The sequence below is a fragment of the Malus domestica genome, chromosome 14 (assembly GCF_042453785.1).
Source record: "Malus domestica chromosome 14, GDT2T_hap1".
Taxonomy (NCBI): domain Eukaryota; kingdom Viridiplantae; phylum Streptophyta; class Magnoliopsida; order Rosales; family Rosaceae; genus Malus; species Malus domestica.
In genome coordinates this window covers 29,320,616-29,343,471 of record NC_091674.1, presented here as the reverse complement: position 1 = coordinate 29,343,471, position 22,856 = coordinate 29,320,616, and the positions used below count along the sequence as shown (strand labels likewise).

At 37.2% G+C, this 22,856-nt stretch overlaps 4 protein-coding genes across 4 annotated transcripts; 3 read left to right on the top strand and 1 right to left on the bottom strand.

Moving 5' to 3' along the window:
• Nucleotides 1-4,027: 4,027 nt before the first annotated feature.
• Nucleotides 4,028-5,018, bottom strand: LOC103455576 (ethylene-responsive transcription factor RAP2-11-like). Its single transcript, XM_008395162.4, has one exon. It carries the CDS (start codon nucleotides 4,795-4,797, stop codon nucleotides 4,135-4,137), a length of 663 nt encoding a protein of 220 aa, XP_008393384.3. The 5' UTR covers nucleotides 4,798-5,018; the 3' UTR covers nucleotides 4,028-4,134.
• Nucleotides 5,019-8,789: 3,771 nt separating this feature from the next.
• Nucleotides 8,790-11,434, top strand: LOC103424576 (calcium sensing receptor, chloroplastic). The gene is made up of 6 exons (XM_008362669.4): nucleotides 8,790-9,152; nucleotides 9,260-9,505; nucleotides 10,058-10,250; nucleotides 10,531-10,672; nucleotides 10,774-10,905; nucleotides 11,041-11,434. The coding sequence occupies exons 1-6, from the start codon at nucleotides 8,928-8,930 to the stop codon at nucleotides 11,288-11,290; spliced, it is 1,188 nt and encodes a 395-aa protein (XP_008360891.1). The 5' UTR covers nucleotides 8,790-8,927; the 3' UTR covers nucleotides 11,291-11,434.
• A 1,861-nt stretch (nucleotides 11,435-13,295) lies between these two features.
• LOC103455464 (hexanoyl-CoA synthase) lies at nucleotides 13,296-19,134 on the top strand. Its single transcript, XM_008395052.4, has 14 exons — nucleotides 13,296-13,733; nucleotides 14,607-14,736; nucleotides 14,815-15,086; nucleotides 15,257-15,461; nucleotides 16,217-16,257; nucleotides 16,347-16,472; nucleotides 16,786-16,859; nucleotides 17,021-17,241; nucleotides 17,396-17,490; nucleotides 17,654-17,870; nucleotides 17,995-18,120; nucleotides 18,201-18,299; nucleotides 18,477-18,689; nucleotides 18,782-19,134. The coding sequence occupies exons 1-14, from the start codon at nucleotides 13,477-13,479 to the stop codon at nucleotides 18,890-18,892; spliced, it is 2,187 nt and encodes a 728-aa protein (XP_008393274.2). The 5' UTR covers nucleotides 13,296-13,476; the 3' UTR covers nucleotides 18,893-19,134.
• Nucleotides 19,135-19,749: 615 nt separating this feature from the next.
• Nucleotides 19,750-22,294, top strand: LOC103455463 (protein CHAPERONE-LIKE PROTEIN OF POR1, chloroplastic-like). The gene is made up of 5 exons (XM_008395051.4): nucleotides 19,750-20,054; nucleotides 20,138-20,226; nucleotides 20,783-21,165; nucleotides 21,865-21,941; nucleotides 22,020-22,294. The coding sequence occupies exons 1-5, from the start codon at nucleotides 19,996-19,998 to the stop codon at nucleotides 22,168-22,170; spliced, it is 759 nt and encodes a 252-aa protein (XP_008393273.1). The 5' UTR covers nucleotides 19,750-19,995; the 3' UTR covers nucleotides 22,171-22,294.
• The last annotated feature ends 562 nt before the right edge of the window (nucleotides 22,295-22,856 follow it).

Below are 22,856 nucleotides of genomic sequence, written 5' to 3'. Positions count from 1 at the left end.
GATCAACAGACAGAAATTAACAAATAGTGTGTGAGAAGTAAAAATTGGTGTGTGGATAGCACATTCCTATATTAGTTATTGTTTGTTGTGTTGACAGGATTCTAGACAGAGTTTTCCATGGTTTTAACCATAGAATACTGCTTAATTCTTACGTGTAAGGAGTTATAAAAAAACAAAGGAGATTTAACTTTGTGGGCATGCGTCGTAGTGATATGGTTGTTGTCAGTTACAAAGATTTCCTTTTTTTTTCAAAAATGACAACTGGTGGTAAGTCATGGTTATCCACTTCTTTTGGGGGTCAGGAAGACTCACAGAAGCATTTCAGTTTTTCCTGGCCACAAGTCTGGCTTTCATCCCAACAGCGGATTTCGAACCCAATACCTTAACTTTTTAATTTGACCTAACAAAAAATAAATACCATGGACATCTTTCAAATCATAACTTTAAAATTCTCAAAACCCTAGTTTTCTTGAATGTATGTTTCTCAAGCTGCTTCATATACAATTTGGTTTGTTATCTATCACTCTCCTCGTGTGACGGTGACATTACACCCAGATCAGTAAGTTTATTCTACGAAGGCAAAGCACATGTATCATGCATAACCCAATATAAAACAAGTTCGATTTTGTTTATTGAATTAGTGAACACAATTAGGTCACCAAGACCCCACAAACGATGCCTTATTTTGACGAAATGGTCTTGTGGCGAGGATAATGAAAAGGACATTGACGGTGGCTATGAATCTAAATTATGTAGAGGAAGCAAAAGAAGATGATGTTGGCGTGCGTTTGACAATGTGGGTGGGTAACGTGTTGTGTGCCATTGAAAGTGATCACCATGCATATTATTTGGCATGCTCATTCTGATAAGGATTTGCCAATTTGTCATTTACATCATAGAGGAAAACAAAGGAGGACTTTTGCGTAGGATAGATACTCTATTGTCGTGTATTGAAAGAGTAGTTCACTTTTTCAAAACGCGATAAACTTTTATCAAACAAATTACAGTCATGAGTATTATATCTTAATTGCAAGAGAGAATTTATCATTGCATGCACTAGAGAATCAATTTGTCAGATATGCAACTAGTTTCGTATATCTTAGGCTATTCCCATGAACACAATTTTTATTATTGAAAAGAAGATAATGACTTAGGTGAATCAAACTACACATAAGACTTGATCGTCAGACTACAATAGTTGCATTACTCTCTAAATTTGCACAAGGCGGTTAGAAAGAACCAAAACCCTAGGGTTAGCCATCAACTACAAAGTAGGATACTTCATTCTTGCTCAATGTGATGAGAAATGACTAACTTCCCGATAAAACGATCCCTCTATTCCCTATCTCCGTAATTGATTAAGTAATGAAAACGAAAGTAAAAGAATACAAGCCGAGGGTTGTGTGTGGGGGACGAGGCCTAAACCCGCGAAAAGAAAAACAACAAACACATTCGGGCATGAAAATTGAAATGGACATTTCAATTGTGGGAGTGGGACGTCACACCATTACAATTACACACCAATAACTTTCGCATATGTTTTCTTTTCGATTTCATTTCATGATGACTCAAGCTAAGACCAGAAGGTTCAAAGTATATCTTATGTTATTTGGTTAAATGGTAAATACATTTTGATTCCTAAGCGTGGAAGGGAATCAAACTTTAAATGTATCATAATTCTGATGTATATCCTACCATTTACCGAGGGACTTCAAAAATTTATGTGCTGTGATTATGATAAGTTGGAGTTCTATTGTCATCATTTGAGCTAACTTTAAAGATATTATAGGTAAGAGCGGATGCACATTGGGACCAAGTTGGTCCTAGGATCATCCAAGGCTGAGAAACAAGCATGTGAATTGTTTTCAGGGATCCTTTAAAAATACGGTACAAGTTTTTTTTTTTGTGTCATCAAATGATTGATGTAATATTTGCTAAACATATCTCAGCAGTACTCGACAAGTTGCGTCGACAACACTCGGCAAATGCTCTCGATAACACTTGGCAAATGCTCTCGATAACACTCATTAGATTGCTTTGGCAAAACATCAATATCTATTGACATATGTGTAACATGGTTCGACTGATGACAACAAACCCACCAAGTGTACGATAAACGCCTTCGTGAACAAACTAAAATTTGTTTATGCGCTTTTAATATAAAAAACTTGAACATTTAACACTGTTCTAAAAATCTCCGCCTAGGCGCTAGACGACTGGTCACTGCCCCAATGAGTCCATAGGTGTTTGAAAATTAAGAAAGTGCGCCTAGGCCCGCTTGGGCGTCCGCCTAGCACGTCAGACACCCACCTAGCCTGCCTAAACCCGCATAGGCACCCACCTAAGTTGCAACTCTCACTTGGACAGAAAATCAATAATTTTCTTTTTTCATTATTTTGTCAATAAAATGTAGAGACTTGTTGAATACTTAGATGAACACTCATTATATGTTTGTTCCTTATGTTTTCAATATGTTCTAATACTTTATAATCTATATGTCATTTTATTCTGCAATTTATTTTTGCTAATACAATTATGCGTTTTTAAGTATAATTAATAGTCACTTATTTATACAATATATAATAAATTTACTTAAATCCGCTTAGACTCCCGACTAGATCCCCCTAACCACCTAGGTGCTAGACCCTAATCCGCCGTCTAACTAACGCTTAGCGTCTTTTAGAACATTAACAAGGACTTTCAAAAAATTAAATAAATATCCTGAATCCATCGTTGATTATAGGCTTTTAGTACCAATGATGACTACATGCATGCTTTGTCTGAGTGACATGTTCCTATAGTTTAATGTCTACTCAAAGCTAGTTAATTATTCAAATTTTCTTCTAATTATTTGAATCATTTTACACAAAGTTCTCTTCACACCTACAACTTCTTCGTTGGGGGGCTAAAAAAAATTGACCAAATAGAATATAATTCTTGTTGTTGTCTAGTTCTTTCTTTAATGATTCGAACATGTCCTTATCGCGTAAGATGTTAAAACTAACTAGGCTTAGCTACGTGTACACAATTGTGAAATCAAGAAATTTATATTTTTTCAAGCATATTTATTTTTGTATTTTTATTATTATTAGAAGAAGAGGAAGAGTTCAAAATCATTACAATAATTTAAAAGAGATAGGAGTTTCACATTGATAAAAACTCTTTTATCTACTAAGATGTTAGACTGCTTTACTACACGTACAAGCATATTGCATCATCTTCTCTCTATAAAATAAGGAAACTTTAACGAAAAGTTCCCGATACTGTTCACTGTAATGAAAAACCACATTTTAACACTAAAAAGTCAATCTTGGTACTATTCACTTTACCCTTTATTTTGTCTTTATCGTTAAAACTCAAAGTTTTTAAGCTCTTTTAATTAGTTTTCCTAAAATAAAGCTAAGGTTTTTCGCATATAGCAATGAATGCAACACTGTGATACATTATCATAATTAAGACATGCATCTGCATATATTCAAAGTTCATAACCCTTTTGATCGGTTTTGAACTCAGAAGACTAAAATGATGAGTTTTGAAAACCTCCGGTCATTTATAATTCTAACTTCGGAAAACAATTAGGGTTCGTTTTTAGTTTTAAAAGTGAAGGTTGGTGTAAGAACAGAAAATGAAAATAAAATCTGAAGACTGAAGACAACTTAAAATAGTTTTGGTTATTGGTTTTTAGTCTTCATTTTGTGCAACATTTCTTACACTCTCTTTCTACATCTCTCTCTCATGCACCATCCGTCATTCGCTCATCTATATCTCTCATTTCTTCCATGAATTTCCGTTCTATCCATGAATTTCCGTTCTATCTCTAACACAAAAATTAAAATAAAAAACTAAAACTCAAATAGTTATCAAACGGACTCTTAACAACTTGTATATGCAAGTAACTATCTTACTAATAAACCTCTATTTTAATTTCTTATCAAATTATATTTTCCAGGCTCCATATTTCAATATTGATAGTAAAAGCTGGAAGAACACGTTAAACAGAAGCCACATACAGACGTACACACAAATCTAATCATTTTCCAAAGTCGAATTACCTTTGATTATCTTCTTGTTTCACATATTTGTCACAAAAATAACCACCCAAATTTGCATATAACAAATTAAGAGACTAATTAATTAGGGCTCTTGATAACCTTTTTCTTCTTCATCATGCGCCTGTTGGCACTGAGAAGAAGCACTGAAAGAAGGAGCTACAACCACAGAAGAATAAACTTTACAACTACCGAATGAAAGTGCACAAAGCTTTTTATTCCTATCCTCATCGTGATCACCATGATCTTGACCAGAAGTAGTAGCAGCACCACTCGAAGAACAAACTATAGTTTCTTCGACAAGTATATCAAAATCGATTCCTCTAATTTGGTTTCGATCCCACGGTTTAATCTTCGCGCTATTTAGAGACGAGGATCTTGCATGGTTCTTCATGATTGCATGCTGAAGGAACTGATAAAGCCTTGGATTTTTTCTCAATATGCTGCAGTTTTCTTCATGTGTGTTCAACGTGTGACATGAGGGAAAGTTGGTTTTTGCATTCCTGCCTCTTAGGAGCCTAGCAGCCTTATCGTACGCCAACGCCGCCTCCTCCGCCTGATCGAAAGTCCCTAGCCACAGCCTCAGCTTCTGTGAGGAGTCCTTGATTTCAGCCACCCATCTTCCTGATGGTCTTTGTCTCACTCCCAGAAACCTTTTTCCATTTTTGTTACCTTTTCTCATGTTTTTCTTTTTGTTTTCTTGGAAAGTATGTGTTTGTATAGGTTGGGACACTGAGGATGAGTCCATGAGAGTTGGAGATCACAAGGGTTGGGGTTATAGCTTTAGGCTTTGGATGAAAGAGAAGACATATGTAATTATGCGTTATTATAGTAAATATGTTGAGTACTGTAAGAATGATTACAGGGATCATGGCATGTTGATTGTCTCATCTAGGGTTTGTTTGTTTACAAAGTATATATCAACATATGTTAAGGTATTAATTAATCAGGGAATGCAGACTCCCAAAAATAATTGCAGGTTCCTATTTATTAAGGAGAGAGAAGAAAAAAAATGAATAAGGTTCTTCACAAATAAGCTCCTCAAAACTCTCAATCACATTCGAAAACAATTGAAGTTTAGGATCCCGATTGTTATTGCACGATAGCTAAAGGGCTTTTTCTCAGTAGTTTAATTCTTTTTCACTAACATTAACAGTTGTCAAGAGTTACACTAATTATGTAATTAATATGATTAATGTTAATCATTTACTTTAGAAAACGTCAAGAGAAGAGTTGATAAGCATTAATGTTGTTTTCTTCTAATCATCCTATATCGTACTTACTTGACCAGATTATTTAAGTTAGTATAAATAAAGTCTCTTTTTTTTCTCTCTTTTCTAATGACTATAGGTGCAAGCAAGCTTAATTCCAAATCATTAAATTCAGTTCTTGAGTTTTTGAGGTGAATAATTAGCATCAGTATTGTCATATTTGGAGTGAAGAAGAAATCTAAAATTTTGGTTATAAACATTTATTTTGTAATTGAAATTTATCTTGTATAAGTCAATCAACTTCAACGTCAATAGGAGAAATTCTTTAGTGTGACTTTCAAGCAATATAAATTAGTAACATCACGTGATGTGTGCTGGAATTGTACCGGCCACCATACGCAGCTAGCATGATTCCCAGGGTTTGGTTGCAGAGCAGAAAAGGTTGAAGATGATTTGGACGTCTCCCACATGGATGGTACAGGTGCACACATTAATTGACATGGATCCAAATCCATACAACATGCAAATCTTAGGGTTAGATTAGTAGTTTAACATCCTGCCAGGATGACGATCTGGGAGGGAATATTTGGCTCGAGTAGTGCAGAAATGTCCAAACCAATGAGGTGTCGACAGATGCATGCTATGATAATCGTGATTAGTATATAATTAAGCTCACTGTCAACCCCAATTAGGGAATACTTCAAGTCGGTATACATCCAATTACCAGGAAACAAAAAACACACCTCAAAAGCCAATATACTTGAAATTAAAAATACTGAAACTCTGGCACTTTTCGCAGAACAAGTTTTACTTTCTATTCAAATTTTGAATCCCTGTGGGGAATTCTTGTCTTCTGAAAAATAATCCAAATCTTCAACTTTATTGATGGATTCTTAATGTACTTTCTTACTCTTAGACAGAATTTTTAGGTTTCATCCGGTTTTACGTATATAATATATGTTTATATTCTCTCTCAGATGGAATTTTAGTTGTCACGAGTTGGAGTGGCGGAGCCACTTGAGGATGAAAAGAGGTCTCGGCCTATCTTGAAGTTTTTTGCTTTGTAGCTTCTGTTTGTGTGCTTTTGGTGGATACTCTAAAGTTATCGACTTATGTGTTTTTTCTCTCAACTAGTTTTATTATGTTTATTCTGAATGACTAAAATAATGTGTTTTACAGTAATATTGTTATATGAAACCAAAACCTTACATATATAAACTATCCTTCCTTATTTAATTCACCATTTTGCATGACACAATGTTGTCTATAGTGAAACCAAAAAAATGGGTTTTACAGTAGTATTGTTATGAAACCAAAACCTTATACATATCAACTATCCTTCCTTAGTTCACAATTTTGCATGACACAATGTTGTCTACAGTGACAACATGCGTATATGGAATAGATGAAGAATTTATCTTGAAGGAAAATTGCACAGCTACAATTTTGAGCCATGATTATTAATTTTTTGTTCAACTTCAATGTAAGAGCTTATAAAGAAGTTCGATGCTTGATATAACTATCTCAATGTTAATTCTTTTTCGTGACTCCGTCACACTCTTTTGATTATAATTTTTTCATTCCAATACAAAAAACGAACCTTCAATTTTTCTCCCATTAGTTATATTTTTTTTTTGTCCAATTTCTTTAATACAGCTTAGAGCCCCTCCTAGCCTCGATTCTTGACTATGTCACTGATGAGTTGTACATAATCATGCGTCTTTCTTTCTCATCACATGAGACATGACTAGCCTTGTAATGATAAAGATAGATACATAAATGTATACAACTTAGCAGTAAAGTAGATTTTCTCCCCACTCTCTCTTTCTCAAGCCTTGTTTCATTTGAAGACGTGGTTTAGGACAAATAGATTTTGGTGCACGAGGTTCGCCCCTTTTTTTCGAAAATTAACCCGCTCTACTCTAACAAAATTAGCCCTCGCACAATCCCAACAGGCAACAACTCAAGAAAACATCCCTCAATCCTAGTTCTGCCCCTGATCATAATCCCTTTTTTATCGTTACTTTGTATGATTTCAGATTTCTCATTCATTTCCAATAGAGCAAGGAACTCTTGTTTTATGAAATTTGCACACCTAAGAGCATCTCCAAAGGAGATGTTAAAACTACCACGTAGACATACAACAGTAAAAATGGCAACAAACTTTCTTCAACCGAGCTTCAATTTCTTACATGGCGCTGAGTCAATTGAAGACAAAGCCTTTTGCTATCAAATTTGACAATAGATGTCAAATTTATTAAATGGTTTTTAAATAGATTAATATAATATATGATAAATGTTGTTATGGTTTTCAAGTATTTGATTGATTGTCTCAATTATTGGACCCCACAGAAATATAATTTTTTTTCACTAAAAGACATTATTATTTAATATATCGGATGAAGCAAAATATTGTACAAAATGTCAAATTGTCACATAAGCCGTCAAATATCATTTTGATATTTAAAATTTGATATTTCCTTTGGAGATGCTCTAAAAAAACTAAAACAAATACTTCTTTTGGGACCAACTTAATGCTAACTGTCAAGATTTTGAATTAGATTTCTTACAGCCTTCTGTATTTCTTCCCACAGTTGGAATATAACTCTCCACCATAAATATATGAATTGCTAGCCCAAGTTCTGCAACGTCAAGTACTCAAACTAAAGCCGATCTTCGGAATTATTATGGTAGATTAGCCCTCATTTTGTATGGTTGGAAGTTTGGAACCAAAAATAAAGTAATGGTTGCTGCAATATATGCATATTCCCTATGAATATATAGTTGATTCCCACTTTTTGAAATTATGGAACCTACTTCACATCGAACTTTAACGATCTGAAACGTCTATTTTGTAAGTCTCGATTCATAGATCATCTTTGCAAAAATTCAATTCAATCTAAAATCATTTATCCCTTTTCTTGTTAGGATGAAATTTCAATATTTATTAGAACATATTGTTCGTCAATTTCTTTGAACACAATTAGATCATTCAAATGTTTTTCGATATGACCAATTTTTGCAAAGATGATCTATGAGTATGAAGTGCAACTTAAAAAATAGACAATTTAGATTGTTCAAATTTGATATAGGGTGGATTGGCAAACTTATGAGAAGCCATACTACTTAGTTGAGAGTTGAGAGATCAGATCTCCTCGTTCAAAAAAAAAAAAAAAAAAAAAAAAGAGATGATCCTCATTCATGAGTCCGGATTCTCGCTGGATCCTGATTGTGAGGATTTTGCGAATTCATGAATCGTGTCCGTTTATCGTATATCGTGCAGTTAAAAACTATTTTAAATATTTTTATTTTAAAATAAACATAAACAGTATGTGACAAAAACTGACCGTACAATGTAAAACAAACGAACATGATTTAATTTACGAATTTTCAAAATCTTCACCAAAAAGGATCTGGAAAGGATCCTGTTGGCTTATTCATCTCCCACTACCACTAATATGCCACGTAGGATTTGCTTGGTGTGGGGTCCTTTACAATAAATGCCACGTAGGTATCATTAGCCAATGGCAGAAAGCCATTTTATCACTGGCCAAAAAGTAAAGTTCCTTATCTTGTCCACTTATTTCTCACCACATAAGAAATCCTTCTGATCCATCCAAAATAAACTCAAACTTCTGCCACTCAGACTGAGTGAGAGGTGGCAGAGATGGCGGTGGAGATGGCCATCAGAGCTTCCGCCACCCCAAGACCCTCCCTGCCTCAACCATCTCCGGCCACACCCAAACTTTCTCTCAAGCCACCCAAATTTAGACCCACCTCTGTTTCCCTACCAACATCAACCACAATCTCCCTTTTAGCCCTCTTCACCTCCCCCATTGAAGCCAAAGCTTTCAGCCTCTCCAAGGACCAGATTGTCTCTTCACTCACTGAAGTAAGAATTGTATAAAGTTGTTTTCTTTGAATTGGGTTTGCCGCCAATTGTTCAAAGTTCTGATCTTTCTGGTTTTTTTGCCGCCAATTGTTTGCTTGAATTGGCAGGTGGAGCAGACGATTGATCAGATACAGCAAGTGGGTTCGACCGTTTTCGACGGCACGGCACATGTTCTGGAAGCTGTTCTGAATGCAGTGAAGCCCGGCATTGATGTGGCTTTGCCTATTGCGAAACAGGCCGGAGAGCAGGCGCTGAAGATTGCTTCTCCGGCGATTTCCGAGGTTTCGAAGATTGCTCAAGAAGCAATCCAAGGCGCTGGGGTTGACACACAGCCTGTTCTCAGTGCTGCAAAGGTTTATTCTTTAACAACTTAATTTCCATTTGCAATGATCTGCCGAAAAATTAGTGAAAAGCCCAATGAATTGCTTGATATTAGAGCATCACTCCATATGCAATCACAAGGGGTTTGCTGATTAACTTAATTTTTCAGATAAGTGGTTAGTGTGGTTCGAACTTCGAATTGAGATCTAATTTCTGAGTACCTGACTTTTGGATATCTATGAGCAATGCAGTTTTCATTTTGAACTCGGACCTCGGGTGCAAGGGAGAATGCTCTCTAAGTTCTTAACCAACTGAGATACAAACACCGCTAAATGTAGTTGTTTTAGGTTCACTATGTCAGGAAACATTCTCATCAATATAATGTAGTCGGAAGCGGTTCACTATGCAACAGTCTTCATCTCTAGTAGAGCATTAAAACGCTTCCATATACTTTTAAGTGAACAAATTGACACTGTAAAATCCATTGCTTATTGGGAAATGGATGATTGTAAGGTTTGACTAGTGTACAAGCACTCCGTTTACTTAAATTAAAGACACTACCTGAAAGATCGATTTGGTCTCAGACGGTAGCTGATGTAGCAGGGGAGACCACCAAAGCAATCGAAGAGGCCAAGCCCATTGCTTCGTCAACTATCAAGACCATCTCATCTGCAGATCCTATTGTGATTGCCGGAACTGCTGGAGCTTTATTCCTCGCGTACCTCCTTCTTCCTCCTGTCTGGTCTGCTCTATCTTTTAGCCTCCGTGGTTACCAAGGTATACAAGCTTATTACGAAATGGAATTGCTTCATGTCTGTATAACAGTAAACATATTCGAAACAAGAATAAACAATGGCGTCTTCTGCTTGAAATAGCACGTATAACTGCATTTACGCACCATATCGATCAATTTCAAATTCGAGTACTTAAAATTTAGGTTTGCTTACTCAACACATTCAAAACAAGTTTTGGTTTGGATGGTACTTTTACTAAATTCATGTATTGTGAAGTTGGGATGGACTAATTGTTCTATGGTTTTGTGTTGTACTAACTCCAGGTTCGCTTACTCCTGCTCAAACCCTTGATCTCGTATCAACAAAGAATTACCTTTTGATCGATATTCGACCAGAGAAGGACAAGGACAAGGCAGGCATTCCCCGCCTACCATCAAGTGCCAAAAGCAAAATGATTGCCATTCCGTGAGTAACTTCTCCCCGGCATCCTCAATCCTCTAATTTGTACCCTTCCTGCATCCCATTTATGAACCTTTCGTTGCCTCAAATATTTTTTTTCTTTCCAGTTTGGAAGAACTACCAAACAAATTGCGAGGCCTTGTCAGAAACGTGAAGAAAGTAGAGGCAGAGATAGCCGCGCTGAAGATTTCTTACCTCAAGAGAGTTAACAAAGGCTCCAACATCGTGATCCTGGACTCGTGAGTTCTTTCGTATTAAGCTCCAACACTTAAAACTACTACCTGACATAGATATTGCTCTCTGGGTCATATTAAGTAGCTAAATTATGAGTTATGACATTGCTTTCGTTCTTGTTTTTTGTTTCTCGTAAACAGGTACTCGGATTCAGGAAAAATAGTTGCAAGAGCACTAACTAGTCTAGGGTTCAAGAACTGTTGGACAGTAGCAGATGGGTTCTCAGGAAGCAAGGGATGGTTACAGAGCCGTTTAGGCGCAGATTCGTACAATTTATCTTTTGCGGAGGTCCTTTCGCCATCAAGAATCATCCCAGCAGCGGCTGGACGTTTTGGCACAAGCAGCACGTCAGCGCAGTCCGGGCGAAAGCTTCTTCCTGGATCCGACTGAGTAGCTTGTAAATTGTTTCGTGTTCTTCCTGGTCGGAAGCTTGTACATCACGTGTAAAACAGCATTTGTACGACGGCAATAACTGAGTACTTGTACTACCTTGAGGTTATGGTGTGGGCATTTGGCCCCTTTATATGCTTTAAACATCTCCTCATCAGACCAAAACTTCAACTGCGCCAAGAAAACAGTTTATCAGCGTGCGTGCATGCATGCAACAAGAACCATTAACCGCGCGTGCGTAAGTCATAAGATCAATAAAATTATAAGAGAAAACTAGAGTAATGGTATCTGACGTTGGATTAATTGGGGCAATGATCCTGAATTGAAGTCTTGGTTCCTGAACTTGGCACAATGGAGAGTAATGACATTTTGAGTAACACCGGTAGAAATTCCACAAAAAATAGAGTTTAAATGGGTCAAAAATGAATGAAAAGTCTAATGGAGTTGGTTAAAATGATCATTGTCACATATTATAACAAGTTCAGGACCAAAGCTCACAAATTTCAAGTTTAGGGGCCAATGCTCACGAATTTTTGGTTCATGGACTATTGCTTCAATTAAGCTAAAATTGAAACACCATTACTCTAATTGAATTAAAATTCAGGAACCATTACTTTAAGGGAGCTGATTTTCACACACCTTTTATAGCTTTTCCCACACCCCTCTTTGTTCCAGGCCATCGGATTGAATAAATCAAATGAAAACAACGGACATGATTAGCCAGGGGTGTGTAGGAAGCTATAAAAGGTGTGTGTTTATCATTTTCCTACTTTAATTATATCAAACTATAAAACCAGATAAGCTGCATGCACGACGTGACCAAGGGAACATCGAACACTGCAGCAGAGAACAACTTCATGCATAAAACGCACAAGATTCCCCATGAAACGACAGAGCACAAACAGAAGAGAAAAAAAAAAAAAAAAAAAAACCTGATATAAGTCCAATTTTTTTAGGGATGTGCTATCCACACACCCATTTTTACTTCTTACACACCTTTTGTTAATTTTGTCCGTTGATCTTCATTATTTCATCCGATCCGACGGCTGAAAATTAGAAGAGTGTGTGGATATCACACCCCTTTTTTTAACCGATAGTAGAAATAGTCCAATTTATTAAAATAAGTCTAATTCTTTAAATTTAATTATTTAATTATTAATAATTATCTATTCAATGATAAGATATATTATAAAAATCAAATTTATTCCTAATTATCTCTTTAATTATTTCTTTTTATTTTTTTTTTATTTTTTTGTAATTTCTTGTTCTTCCTCCTACTTTAAACCCTATTTATAAATTATATTTTTAATTTTTATAATCAATCTATATCATAGGAATTATTTTTATGTATCTATATAACAAATTATTTTTTATAATTAACCTGTCACAGATTAATGTCTTGTTTGTAGGTATATTATGTTTTTTTTTCTTCTACCCTTTAATTAGGTTTCATATCTTGCTTACAGGTATAAAATACATTCATATATTTGTTACTTGAGTTAAGGTAGAATGTTTGGAAGATAGATTTATGTTAGTATATTAGTTTTTTTTTTTGTTATAAGATATTAATTAGATTTTTTTGGAGTTGAAAAATGCATAATATTAGAAGATTTTAATTGATTTTTAATATTTTTAGAAAATATAAAATGAGTATAAAAGAAATAAAAATATGCAATTAAATAATTGAACTCCCTCCTAAAAATCATTTATGTTTTTGGACTTGAATCTAAAAGCTGAAAAAAAAAAATGAAAATGACTTGAAATATTTGAGTTTTAATAAAAAATGACAAAAAAATATTGTAAGTAAATAGTAGACTTTTTAGAGTAAAAATATCATTTTCTTTAAAAGTCAACAGTAATGAGAGCTTTTAGTTAAAACTCCCAAAAAGTTGAAAAATGAACCAACCAACAACCTAGTAGAAGCTGTTATCTCACACAGGCACACCTCCGTCTACCGATCACATTGAAAAATCTTCCCTCGAAATGAACTAACCAACAACGTAGTAGAAGCTTTTATCTTACACGCATACCCAAAATGAGCCAACAAACAAACAACGTAGTAGAAGCACCCACACCCTCAACCACTACCCACCGGGCCCCACCTCCCCACCCCTCCAACCTACCCAGCTCACCAGCTTAGCTCTCATTTCTCTCTCTCACTAATTATTGGCGACGGCGGCCGGAAGATGATGGCGTATAAGAGCCTGGACGGCGTTACAATTTCCGACATCGAAGTTCTGGGGATCGAATCGGGTGCTGCGAAGAGACTCCATGGAAGTTTGACTGATATCATCGCTAATTACGGAGCCGCCACACCGGAGACGTGGCGCAATATCACTGCGCACGTCCTCAGCCCCGAGCTTCCCTTCTCGTTCCACCGGATGTTGTACTACGGCTGCTACAAGGACTTCGGACCCGACCCGCCCGCCTGGATGCCCGACCCGTTAGTTCTCCAACCCAGAAAAAAAGTTTAATATTTGGTTTTTAGCCTTGGAGTTATAAATTATTTACTTACAAAGTTTAGAGGGAGTGTTTGGTTCCTGGGAAAGTTGTTTTCTGGAAAAATTTGTGTGTTTCCTTGGTGATGAAACGCGCCTGTGAGCATAACGAACAAACGAACCAGTGGGAAATTCTGATAGTTTAGAAGCGGTTTTAGAATGGCCAAAAGCACTTTCTGTTTCAGAGCAACAAACGCTTGTGGAATAATTTCACAGAAAAAGCTAAAATGCTTATGGGTTATACGTGCACTTACTTTCAAGTGCTTTTCTAGGAAGCAGACTTCAACTTTTGGTAAAAGTTGCGCCATCTTCTAAACAAAGCACTTTCTGCAAAAGCTCTTAGGAACATAACTGCTTCCCAGAAGAGCTTAAAGTTTAAAGGGTGTGTTTAGTTCCTGGAAGAGATTTCTGTAATTCCTAGGTGACGAAACGCCTGTGAACTCTACAACAATTAGGAAAGTCGGGGCCATTTTGGAAGTGCTTGGCCAAAAACACTTTCAGCGCAACAAAAGCACTAAGCCGCTAAATTTGACCCCAAAAAATGCTTTTGGGTTATAAATGCTCTGACTTTCATGTGCTTTTCCAGGAAGCACTTAAATTTTTAATGAAAGCGGCGCCATTTCTCTTACGGGGAGTGTTTGGTTCCTTGGAAACGTTGTTTTGGGGAAAATTGTTCACAGTTTTTCTTGGCGATGAATCGCGTGTGAACAAATGAAGCTATTAGAGTTTAGAGGGTTGTTAAAGTAGGAAACTTTGAAGTTTTTACACTGAGATTTTGATAATAAATTCTGAAAGTGCATTTCTTTTTGTGTGATAAGGGAGACTGCAGGACTAACAAATGTTGGCCAGCTACTTGAGAGGAGGGGAAAAGAGCTCTTGGGTTCCAGATACAGGGATCCCATATCCAGCTTTTCGGATTTTCAGGAATTTTCGGTGTCAAACCCTGAGGTAGTATTTATCGAATGCTGAGATGTTTATCGCTTTGGTACTCATTTCACATATCTGATTCCTGTCTTTGTTCGACAGGTTTATTGGAAAACTGTACTACTAGATGAGATGAACGCATCCTTTGATACACCTCCCCAATGCATTTTACGTGAGAATTTGTCTGGAGATGGGCATTTGTTAGTTCCTGGAGGTCAATGGCTTCCTGGAGCGTTTGGGAATCCGGCCAAAAATTGCTTGATTGTAAATCGTAAGAGGAGCTTGAATGATACCATGGTGATATGGCGCGATGAAGGAAATGATGATCTGCCTTTGAATAAGATGACGCTTAAAGAATTGCGCACAGAGGTTTGGTATGCTACTTTTGATCATCTAAGTTTTTTCATGTTGAAATCTTTTTGAGATTTAATGTATGTTTAGTTATTTATTTGCACCTATCACACAACAAAGGGGAATATGTGTATTTATGCATTTATAAAGGGAAGAGTTTTGTTTAACACATTTTTGGTGCTACAATATGCAGGTTAGTTGCACATGCGCTAAAAGCACTGGGTTTGGAGAAAGGCTCTGCAATCGCAATTGATATGCCGATGCATGTCAATGCCATAGTTATTTACCTTGCTATTGTTCTGGCAGGATGTGTTGTTGTATCAATCGCTGATAGTTTTGCTCCTCCTGAAATATCAACAAGGCTTAAAATATCAGAGGCAAAAGCCATATTTACCCAGGTCCTTCTTTTCACTGGATAACCAAAAACATTGCAGGTTACTTTTTCATTTTTCCGTAATCTATTCGATCCTCTTGATGTGTAAACTGGAGGGTGTGGGTCTATACCTTAGTTTCATGTTAGGATACAAAAGTATTCTATTCAATTTCAAGATATTAGTGGGAGATTGTTGTACTGACATGGATGCTATGAGAAATAGGTAACAAGGCTTTCCTCTGTTATCGAATTATATCATTTGTTTCTGTCATTGATTGTTGAAGTCTCTTTTTGCTAGCCTCAATTCACCATGTATGTCATACACTAGCTCCATTGTTGTTTCTTCCACTTGAAATTACTGAATCATTTTCGGGTTTTACATCTAACTTGATGATTTTTGTTCTGATTGTTACGGAACGAATTTGATATTGCCTCAGTTTCTTTAGGGTTATATATGTACAGTCACCATATTTTCGTCCTTATTCCTTTCCTTTTTTTTCCATGTCTATGTTTCTGCTTCAACATAAAAAGGACTTGGTAGTTTTGAATGAAACATCGCCACCTTGTTTTCCAATTTTGTTTGTAGTTTGATTTTCTTTGTTTTTGGTTTTTGGTATTAATATAAGTCACTTGGAAACAGTTCTCGTGTTTTACTGGTAGCTCTTTGAGTCTCAATTCATGATCTAGTTTCCAACTTGAACAAGGAAAACTTGACTTTTACAAATCTAGTCCCTTGAGTCTCAAATTCTTAATCTTTGTCTTTTCTTTTCTTTTGGTTAGGATCTAATAAAACGCGGCGAGAAAAGTCTGCCCTTGTATAGGTAAAGTACTCTAGCTATGAGTTGAAATAGTATGTTTCATGCTTTGGTTTCCCAGACAGTGTGTCTCACATTTAGCTTCAATTGTGCAGTAAAATTGTGGCAGCAGAGTCTCCTATGGCAATCGTTATTCTTACCAAAGGTTCCAGTTCTAGCACGAAATTGCGTGATGGTGACATTTCCTGGCATGATTTTCTAGAAACAGTAAAAGATTTCAAGTATGCACTATTTTTCTTCCTTTATGAAATCTGCATGATTCAACTTGATTACAAAATCTTGGCATACCATTGTGTGTGAACCAGCCAATATAACATTTGGATGGGCAACATTAGGTTGTTTCGTTCCATCTCCATTCTTGTTTATGGACCAGTTTTCCTTCGATTTATTGTCTCGGATGGGATCCTCTTTAAGTTTGTCGATGCTGTCTGCGTGCATTAAAATAACTTGACCTATTACATAATTATCTTGAAAGAATCTAATTATCAGCAGGCTCTGATACCGATGTTGGATTGTTCCTTTTCATATCTTCAGAGACAATGAATTTGCTGCTGTAGAACAACCCATAGAAGCATTTACAAATATTCTCTTCTCATCTGGAACTACTGGTAATTTGAATGTTGAATTTAACTTAGCCCTGCAATAATTCTATGTTGCTTTTCCACGAATGAAAAATTTGTCAAGTCTTAGATAAATTTAAGTTTTCAAATCAGCCAACGGTTATGTGACATCCAGCAACAGTCCTAATTGGGCTTTAACTTTGATGTAGGGGATCCAAAGGCAATTCCATGGACCCTTGCAACTCCTTTCAAAGCTGCTGCAGATGCCTGGTGTCACATGGACATCCGTATAGGTGACGTTGTTGCTTGGCCCACAAATCTTGGGTGGATGATGGGCCCTTGGCTGGTATATGCTTCATTGTTAAATGGAGCTTCCATTGCCTTATATAATGGATCTCCACTTGGATCCGGCTTTGCCAAGTTTGTTCAGGTAGTTAGCTCTGTTATATGCTCGGAACAGTAAATTAAAAGTATTTTGGCTTGATAGAAAATGCGCATATATGATAAGATATTCTCATTAATTGTCTATATGATATTTTAGTTGTAAATACTTTCTTAGAACTAAAACTCTTGCAATCTGCTAGGATGCCAAAGTAACAATGCTTGGTGTAATCCCGAGCATTGTTCGGTCATGGAAAAGTACAAATTCTGTTTCCGGCTATGATTGGTCTGCCATTCGGTAAGTTTTAGTTGTCTTTCTTAGTATGTACCATATTAGTCTGAACATCTGGATTCTTGCGTTGCATTTTTGAATGAAATATGTTTTATATCAGTAATGATCTTTGCTATTGGTGTTGATCAAGCCATAATCTCTTTTCTTTCCTTCCTATGAAATGTGATAGTTGCTTTGGATCCACCGGCGAAGCATCAAATGTAGAGGAATACCTATGGCTGATGGGGAGGGCTCACTACAAGCCTATCATTGAGTACTGTGGTGGTACAGAGATTGGTGGTGGTTTTGTTACTGGGTCGTTGTTGCAGGCTCAGTCGTTGGCTGCTTTTAGCACACCAGCTATGGGCTGCAGTTTGTATATTCTTGGCAATGATGGTGTTCCTATTGTAAGCACCAAAAATACCTCACATTTGAAGAAATTTTGCATCTGTACTTTTCAAGTCGCAGCAACTTTTTTGCATGGTCAAGTACTCACATACTTATCGTAGAAAGTTTCATCTTCTATTGCAGCCACAAAATGAGCCAGGGGTTGGTGAATTGGCGCTTGATCCCGTCATGTTTGGAGCTTCTAGTACATTACTGAATGCTAATCATTATGACGTTTATTTCAAGGGAATGCCAATTTGGAATGGAAAGGTGAGCAAATTTCTTCTTCACTGTCATACCAATATACCATGTAAGCTCAATAAAAATTTCTCTGATTTTGCAAAATGCAGGTGTTAAGGAGGCATGGAGATGTGTTTGAACGGACATCTAGAGGTTACTATCATGCGCACGGTCGTGCAGATGATACAATGAATATTGGGGGCATCAAGGTACTTTTGGAGAGAAAACACAAAGAAATTCAATATTTGGGATACGCATGCACATGAAATATTCTGACCTGAACCTTCTGACGTAAAGTTCCAAGTATACACAGTTTAGCCTGAAATGAACTCACTAGTTATAATCACGATACGTTTGCTCTGATGCACTCCATTTTCTTTTTCCAGGTTAGTTCGGTTGAGATTGAACGAATCTGTAATGCAGTTGATAACAATGTTCTCGAGACAGCTGCGATTGGAGTGCCGCTTGCTGGAGGCGGGCCTGAGCAGCTAGTAATTGCCGTCGTATTCAAGAACTCAGATAACCCAACTGCAGACTTGAATCAGTTGAGAATGTCCTTCAATTCAGCCGTGCAGAAGAAATTAAATCCGTTGTTCAAGGTATCGATCCTCTGCTCCTAAGTTAACCAACAACATGCCTTACATTTGTATATTTATGGATAATTTGCTGACTTTTTCCTTCGGCCGCGCAGGTTTCCAAAGTTGTGCCTCTCCCGTCTCTTCCAAGAACAGCAACAAATAAGGTCATGCGAAGGATTTTGCGGCTGCAGTTTGCTCAACTCGACCAAGGTCCTAAGCTGTGACAATGGGGTGCTCCTCCGTGTAAAGGCGGTGCCACGCGTCACGGTCCAGACTTTGTAGCGCAGCGGAATATGAACCGCGCAGCGCCATAGACTGTTGAATTACATGCGGCCCTCGATATCAAGCATGTTGCACCAACAGAAAGAAGAAATAAATTTGATGTACAAAGATTGTCTCAGCTCTACATTGTTGTACAATCGTTTTACTGCACTGTTGCAATTTAATATCTGAGCATTTTCGTCGATGGAAATAGCGTAATTCTCAGTTGATTTTTATTTTACTACCCTCGTTGCATCATGAAATTCACACTTTATTACTTTTAGTTTTTTTATTTCACTTTCGTACTTAAAAATTACGCTTTGCTTCCAAAATCATACTTCCTTTGGCCCCACCGCTCCCATCTTCACCCGTACAGTCTCCTGCATGTCATCCCCGCCGCCGCCGGATACTCCCCCACCCCCCGGCTCCCCCGCGACTACTCTAAATCTACACCAATGATGCCCCCTCTATCTTTATCTCAGCAGATACTCCTCTCACCAAAAGGCTTATTAATATCAATGCCACAATGATTTAACAGAATTTAATGAAGATAACGAGATAAGATAAAATATTACGATCTAGTGATATTCATTTTCACTTGAAAGTGAAAGGTTTTAGATTCGAATCTCGTGAATGACAAATTTGATACCAAATTAGGCTGCTCATTATGTGGTTTAGCAGAACTCCCCTCCTCTTCTTGTAAAAATATTGATATACTAAAAAAAAAACGAGATAGGACGAAGTGACACAAAGCTAGCTTTTTGGGTGTAAATGACACATTTTTAGTTAAACAAGGGCAAAGTGACTAAAATTGATTCTTGGGGGCACTGACGTAAATAAGCAAAAAGAAAATGTGCGCAGTGCGCATCGTCGCACAAGGTAGTTGGGGCCGGCTCACTCTGTTGAAATATACAAGGCAGCAGCGGATATAGTTACTCCTCTTCCATCCCCAGCCACCCCCAAAACCCCCTGTTGGCTTGCAGCTTCGGAGCCTATTTCCATGGCGTCCAACCACCATTCGAATTAGGGTTTTCTCAGTTCGCAGACCTCCCCAAGAAAAAAAGCCATGGCCTCCCTCTCCATCTCCTCCCCCAATTTCACCACCGCTTTCCTCGGCCACAAACTGTACTCTCTCTCCCCCCTCTTTCCTCTCTGTTTATATGTATATATCTGTGATTATATCTATTGATTTGGATGTTTTCTTGCAGTAAATTTCTCGAAAATTCGAAGAAGCTGCCAACTTGTTGCTCCGTTGTACGAGCTCCTAGATGTGCTGCTGCTGGTACATCTTATGGAGGTAAAATTCATTTCTGCCCTAGCTCTTTTTATTGTAATTTGGAGAATTTTTATTTATTTGGTTGCCTGATTTCACTGTTCAGACCCAGAATTTAGATTTTAGGACACAAGATTTTGTAGTAAGGATAAAAGACACAAACTTTTGCTCATGCTAGTTGAAATCGAGTTGATGGGAATTGCGAAGCGAAGTTCTTGTGAGCATCGAGAATCAAGTAGTTGTTGTCTCACCCTGCTCTTTTTTGCCCCTCGGGTGAATGGCAGCTATCCATTGTTGAAGGTTCTAGGATGGGTACTAGTTTAACCTAGAGGGGGGTGAATCGGTTGCATTTTGTTTAGGAATTTCCAATTTTACTCTAGCAATTGCGTTATGTGGTGAATGATTAAAACACTTGCATGACAGATAAATCTTGTTTTATTATACCCGACACTTAGAACTTATGTTGGATATGTAGTACTAGTACCAGTACTTAGTGGTTTAATATATCTGACTTGAGAGTTCTGCCTGGATAAGTAGACGGCTGACCTTTGCTCATTTCGCATTTTTATTGCCTCTGTAGGTAATGCTCCAAAATTCCCTAGAATCAGTGTTTGGGATCCGTATAAACGTCTTGGTGTGACCTATGATGCGTCTGAGGAAGAAATTTGGGGATCACGCAATTTTCTCTTACAACAGTATGCTGGACATGAAAGAAGTGAAGAATCAATTGAAGCTGCTTTTGAGAAAATCTTGATGACCAGCTTCCAGCAGAGGAAGAAAACAAAAATTAATTTGAAGAGCAAGTTGAAAAAGAAAGTTGAAGAGTCTCCGCCTTGGGTTAAGAACCTGCTCAATTTTGTGGAAGTTCCACCTGTTGAAGTTATTTTTAGAAGATTGTTCCTCTTTGCGTTCATGGGTGGCTGGAGTATCATGAACTCAGCTGAAGGTGGACCTGCATTTCAGGTTTGTTCTGATTGCCAAGGCTCGAATCGCCTTATATCTTTTAATCATACCTGTTGCCATTTTTATCATTTTCTTTTATCCAAGTGAAACCTTCAGTCATGGTAATTGAATGCGTAGGCTAATATCAGCTTGTCCTTAGTGCATCCTTTATTGGAAGCATTGATTTGAAACTTGTTTTATTTGTGACGGATTTGTGCAAGTTTGAGGAGGAGGTTTACTCTCTCAGTTACTTAGTTAGACATTGTTTTTTTGGTGTGCTGTTCTTAGATATCCTTTAAGCCGTTCATGAGACATCTTCGTTTGTTCACAATGTGGATGATATATTTGATTGAGTTGCTCTCGTCATATGATGAGCACAAACGGTTTGGAATAGAAATATGGTAGTGGCATTGCATCAGTCTCTTTGTGAAGCATGCCTTGCTGACACAATTAGACTTTTAGACATTTCTCGACGTACAGAGCAAATGCCTACCTTCTTTTGCTGAATCCAACATTGGGATCTTTAAGTCGTCTTTCTTCCATAAGATATATCCTCCCCCATCCTTCTGTGCTTCTCCATCATCCTAGATAAATGCACCCTTCCTCGTTGTTGATCTTGATTAAAACACTATAATTTGCATTTAAGCACGCAGAAAATAGATTGCAATGTTGGTGCCCCTTTCTGGAATTTGGAAATAATCGAAATATTTGTTACTACAGGTGGCGGTCTCCTTGGCAGCTTGCATCTATTTCCTCAACGAGAAGACAAAGAGCTTGGCCAGAGCTTCCATTTTCGGGTAAGTTTGGACAGTGGCCATAGTTGTCTGCCTTCTTCCCTCACTCTTCTCGTTACTTACACATTGCCCCTGTTGCAGACTTGGAGCTCTTGTCACTGGTTGGGTATGCGGTTCGGTCTTGGTCCCGAATATTCCATCAATGCTCTTGCACCCGACTTGGACCCTCGAACTTCTAACTTCACTCGTAGTGTACCTGTTCTTGTTTCTTGCTTGCACCTTTCTCAAGTAGTCGAACTCAAATTATTTTGTCAGGCTCCATCGTTTAGAAGTCACATTTTTCTGATAGTTGTGAACTCAGCCAAAGCTTGTATGTTTCGTCTTGATGAATTACGAGTCCGCCACTTTACAGCTTATGCATTTGAGAGTTTGGGATTTTTTTTTTTTTTTTGTTTCCTTCTGGAATTGTGTTGGGAACATTGTTCGGCTTACCAACTTCATAATATGTGTTAGAATACTTGAAAAATATTTCAACCACTAACATGAATCTATTATGACATTTGGTGTAGCGGGCTGTGTTCTTGGCACATTGAAAAATCTTTCCTTCTTAACTTTGTTGTCTCATAATACGTATCAATCAATGATATGTCATAAACTTAACATGAAGTTTTTATTATTAGTACACTCTTAGGTTAATAAAGTATCAATCATGTCATTCACTTAAACTGTTTAATACGTGAGTTAGTAGCACTACATGTTTATGTTACAATTATATTATAAAATTTCTAAAATAGATGGGCTTATACTTCGTCTCATGTAAGTCTCTCTCGAAATAGCAACTGAAGTTTATCGTTTTCTACATTTAACTACCACTTTACCCTTGTTCCATTGTGTTGTTGTGGGCCTTGTGGCCCATATATGAACAACAACTTTTTTCTTGTGGGTTTGGGCCCCAAAGTCCAAACTAGTGAAAAAAAA